The sequence below is a fragment of the Pygoscelis adeliae genome, unplaced genomic scaffold (genome assembly GCF_000699105.1).
Source record: "Pygoscelis adeliae isolate BGI_AS28 unplaced genomic scaffold, ASM69910v1 Scaffold422, whole genome shotgun sequence".
Taxonomy (NCBI): domain Eukaryota; kingdom Metazoa; phylum Chordata; class Aves; order Sphenisciformes; family Spheniscidae; genus Pygoscelis; species Pygoscelis adeliae.
Window position 1 is genome coordinate 203,020 of NW_008824188.1, and position 4,267 is coordinate 207,286.

The 4,267-nt window shown below is 54.2% G+C and overlaps 1 protein-coding gene across 2 annotated transcripts; it reads left to right on the plus strand.

Moving 5' to 3' along the window:
- The first annotated feature begins 48 nt into the window (after positions 1 to 48).
- On the plus strand, positions 49 to 4,267 carry PIGV (phosphatidylinositol glycan anchor biosynthesis, class V). 2 transcript variants are annotated; one of them, XM_009334662.1, is made up of 4 exons: positions 49 to 461; positions 1,878 to 2,480; positions 2,595 to 3,035; positions 3,856 to 4,267. In XM_009334662.1, the coding sequence occupies exons 1-4, from the start codon at positions 366 to 368 to the stop codon at positions 4,162 to 4,164; spliced, it is 1,449 nt and encodes a 482-aa protein (XP_009332937.1). In that variant the 5' UTR covers positions 49 to 365; the 3' UTR covers positions 4,165 to 4,267. The 2 variants fall into 2 exon arrangements, with proteins under 2 accessions (XP_009332937.1, XP_009332936.1); XM_009334661.1 differs by having other exon boundaries at positions 1,878 to 3,035.

The following is a 4,267-nucleotide window of genomic DNA, read 5'->3' on the forward strand; positions in this document are numbered from 1 at the left end:
CTGTCTGCTCCTGGTATGGACGGCTGGCCCGGTAAGGAATGGGCCGAGAGCACGCGTTATAACCTCTCTCCCTCTGCATCCTGGCCAAGGCTGAGAAGTCAGGGGAAATTTTTTTTAGTAGGAACAATATCAAAGAGGTCTTCTGCGTCATCTCCCAGATCCGTGATCTCTTTCATAAGTGGCTTTCTTGTTCGCAGAGATTTGCAGCCCTTTGAAGTGCCTGGTAGTAAATAAAGGCGCATAATTTACAAACACGGCTGAAGCCAGAAATACCTTTCTGTGTCTGTGCTCTCTGTTTATCGTTCAGGTTTCCGAAACCGGAGGGAGAATTTCCCTGGCATCAGTGACCTACTGAGACAACTTTCATGCTCAGAATGCAGCTGGTGAGCAGGCGAGACCCCCACCTCCGAGAGGTCGTGTGGTTTGCGGCGTGCTGCAGAGCCCTGACACTTCTGCTGCAGGCAAGTCTCCCGTTCCTGAACCGAAGACGCTGCGGCATCTGTTGTTTGCTGCTCCAAGGCTTCTCTTTTTGGTACTGCCTTGTGCACCGTGAGCTAGCTGGTTCTGCTTGATGGGGAAATCGTCTTCTCCTGTGGAGAACCAACAGACCAGCTGCAGCCAGGGAGGCAGGTTGCTGTTAAGTAGAATTACATAAATTTCCTTGTAACTCTACTGTGTTTTCGTGCTGCTGTTGCAAGAGGCCAGTTTGGCAGCACGAGAGGCCGAAGCCTCTGTTTATCCGCGGAAGAGGAACTATAACCTTCTCCTGCGCATTCCTCCCAAGTCTCATTTCCAGAGACATCCCTCTCGGAGCACGGGAGAGCTTGGTTGCTCACTCCATCCTACCTGTGCGTACCGAGAGCGCCAGCAAAGAGCCTAGCTGTAGCCCTGGCCCTCCTGAAACAAAATCAGCCTGAGAAAGCTCTTTAGCCGCAGGCCACCAGCCAGCTGGCAGATTGCGGCAGCCCCGGTCACCGCCGGGTAAGGCTGAGTGGAACCATCAGCTGAGATTGAAAGACTCCGTGTTACAAATGCCAGAGGCCCGGTTAGACCAGATGTGTGCTTCATGGTGAAACAGCGGCTTTGCGTGTCTTTTAGTCCCAATTTGTTCAGTGTGGCCTTTTCTCTTTTCTCTGCCAATACTGAATTAATTGCAGGGGGCTCATCCCAAGCTACAAAATTTACCATCTGAGTTTTTGGGGGGCTTGGGGGGCTTTTTTTAAACCTATTTTCATTTGGAATTACGTTACAATGTGTTAAGTTGCGTACCTCCTATCTCATGAGCTCTCTGGGTTTTTCTCTCACCTTTTAAAATATGGTCAGCACCACAAGCTCCTGGAGGCAGAGGTGTGTGCGTGCTGCTCGCTCATCTCCGGAAAGCGAACCCCTTAGCACACGCTGAGCTGCAGAGGCGGAGGAGTGATCTAGAGACTAGAGAGGTGGCCTAGGAATCAGCTACTGTCTTCTGCGTCAGTTTGCTCTGGGAAAATGGTTTTCTCTAGTTCTGTCTCCTCTCCCTTGTACATCAGCTGGGACAATAATGTCAAACTGAGTAGAACGGGAGGCTCAGCAGTGCTGCAGAGGTACCTGGTGTGAGCGTACGCAGTTAGATGGGCCCGAGCATGGGGCTGAGCGGCTTTCCCCGGCCAGTTTCGTGGGGACTCATGCTGGGTGTGTTCCAGAGCTTTATTCAAGTTCAAAAGATTGTGTTTGCACCTTTTCACAGTCTTACAGGCGTCCTTGCTGCAAAGCCCCTCAGCCTGGCTTCTGTGCCCCTCTTGTCCCCTTTGAAACCCGGGGGTCCTCCTCCTGCCTGGTGCTTTCGGTAGGGTACAAGAGGATGTCTGCCGGACTTCGGTCCTCTCTTCTTTTTCCAGGCTCTGTTTAACCTCCTGATCCCAGATCACACTGCAGACGCCTTCCATCCCCCTCGCCTGTCCGAGCCTGGCCTGTGGGACCTGCTCTTGGAGCGGCTGCTGGGAGGCCTCTCGCACTGGGATGCAGAGCACTTCCTCTTCATCGCCGAGCGCGGTTACCTGTACGAGCACAACTGCGCCTTCTTCCCGCTGTACCCCCTGAGCGTCCGTGCCGTGGCCGAGGGTGCTCTCTGGCCCTTGCAGCGGCTGCTGCGTTTGCGGAGCCGCCTCCTGCTATCAGCTGTGCTTCTTAATTCTCTCTTTTCTGTCCTGGCAGCCGCTGCCCTGTATAAGCTGGGCTGCGTCGTGCTGCAGTGTCGCAGGGTGGCTTTCCTTGCTGCCGTTCTCTTTTCTGTCAGCCCTGCCAACGTATTTATGGCAGCTGCTTACTCAGAGAGCATGTTTGCCTTCCTGGCATTCAGTGCCATGTGGCAACTGGAGAAGGGGCAGAGCTGGCTCAGTGGACTGCTCTTCTCCCTTGCTTCTGGGGTGCGTGCCAACGGGCTTATTAATGCTGGCTTCTTTCTCTACTCCCGCGGTAAATGCTTCGCCCTCCAGCTCCAGGTGGGTTCAGGATCGGTCAGGAAGCTCCCTCCGTTGTGGAAGCAACTCTTTAGCGTGGCGTCTTCAGCGGTTCTGATGTGCGCCGGGATTTTTCTGCCTTTTGCTTTATTTCAGTATTATGCCTACGTGAGGTTCTGCGGTCCTGGCACCGGCCTGGAGCAGGCTGTTCCCAAGCCGCTGCTGCAGCTGGCTCTGGATAAGGGCTATCGTCTGGCGGCCATGGACGGGGTTAAACCCCCTTGGTGCTCCCAGCGATTCCCCGTGGTCTATTCCTATATTCAAGACGCTTACTGGAACGTGGGCTTTCTGAGGTATTTTGAGCTCAGGCAGATACCAAACTTCTTGCTTGCTTTGCCTGTCACGCTCCTGGGCTCGTGGGCTGCCTGGACCTACATCATCGCAAACCCCCGGCACTGCGTAACTCTTGGTCTAGAGAGAAGAAAGGGTGAAGAAGAGGGTAAACCAAGAGCTGGATTTTGCTGCCCGGCTGTCTTCGTGTACGTGGTCCATGCCACAGTCCTGCTGGCGTTTGGATTCTTCTGCATGCACGTGCAGGTAGGACGTTCATAGCAACACACAGGAGTCGTTTCTTAAGGGGAATGCAGCACGGTGGCTGAGGCAGCGACAGTCACAGCCTGAAGCTGTCCCAGCTGCAGGGCCAGCACGGGGCAGCGCAAACCAAAAGCTTCGCCTTTCCTCTTTCGGAGCTACTTCCGCAGAGAGTTTCCAAAGCCAGTTAGTTCCTCTGCTCCGCTGGAGAGTTCCTGAAGAGAGCTTGCCAGGTGCTCAGCGTGATGAGGACGCCGGGACGGGGATCAAAGGGTCCGGCTGGTGTTAGGTGGCTTAAGGCCAGGCTTGCCCAGCCCCGCTAATCGGCTGTCGGAGGATGAGCGTACCGGGTCATTACGTTGGGCCGAGCGTAGTGGATGGCAATGAAAGGAGCCAGAGCCTGTCGCCGGTCTCTAGAAAGCGTTTGAAGGTCTTTTTAGGACACAGCTAGCGGCACTAAAGGTTGGGGGTTCCAGTGAAAAAACAATTGAAGAGTGAGATTCAGATCTCCCCTGAAGCTGCTGCCCCTTGCCCAGCTCCTGAGCTGGACGGTGACAAAGAGTGACAATTAGTTACCGTGCTGGCCCAAAACCTGGGGACCGCTCGACTGCTTACACAAATGTCGTAATAAATAAAGCAGGTTGAGCTGAGAGGTGTTTCGTTTCAATGTAATAAATCCTAGCGCCGTGAATTGGGGCCGTATTTCAGTCCCCTTTATCAGCAATCTGAGGCAGATGGATGGCTCCTTCCGTGCCTCGGGATCAGGGCCGCTCACAGTCGGAGACCTGCAATTTATGTGATTTTTTGCTCTGCCTGTCGTCTTCAGGTGCTGACCCGGTTCCTTGGCTCCTCCTCTCCCGTCCTGTACTGGTTCTCCGCTCACCTGCTTCAAGAATACGAACCTTTACTCCGGAGCGAAGGGACTGATAATCAAACCGCGGCGCCTCGCTCCGAGAAGTCTCTTTTAGGTAAATCTCCCGGTTCCTGTGGGAAAGGGACTTCTGAAAACCCCGTCGTGAGGCTGCTGCTGAAGCGTAGGTTCATTACCCCCCTCGGCAAATGCCTTCTTGGATTCTTCTTGTCCTACTGGCTGCTGGGACTGATTCTGCACTGCAACTTCTTGCCGTGGACGTAGGGAGGGGGTGTGTGGGCACAGACTGGTTGCGGGGCACTGCACTGATCAGAATTGAAACTCGCTTTTTCTAAAAAGCCTGGGTGTACGTAATGAAGCTGTTGTC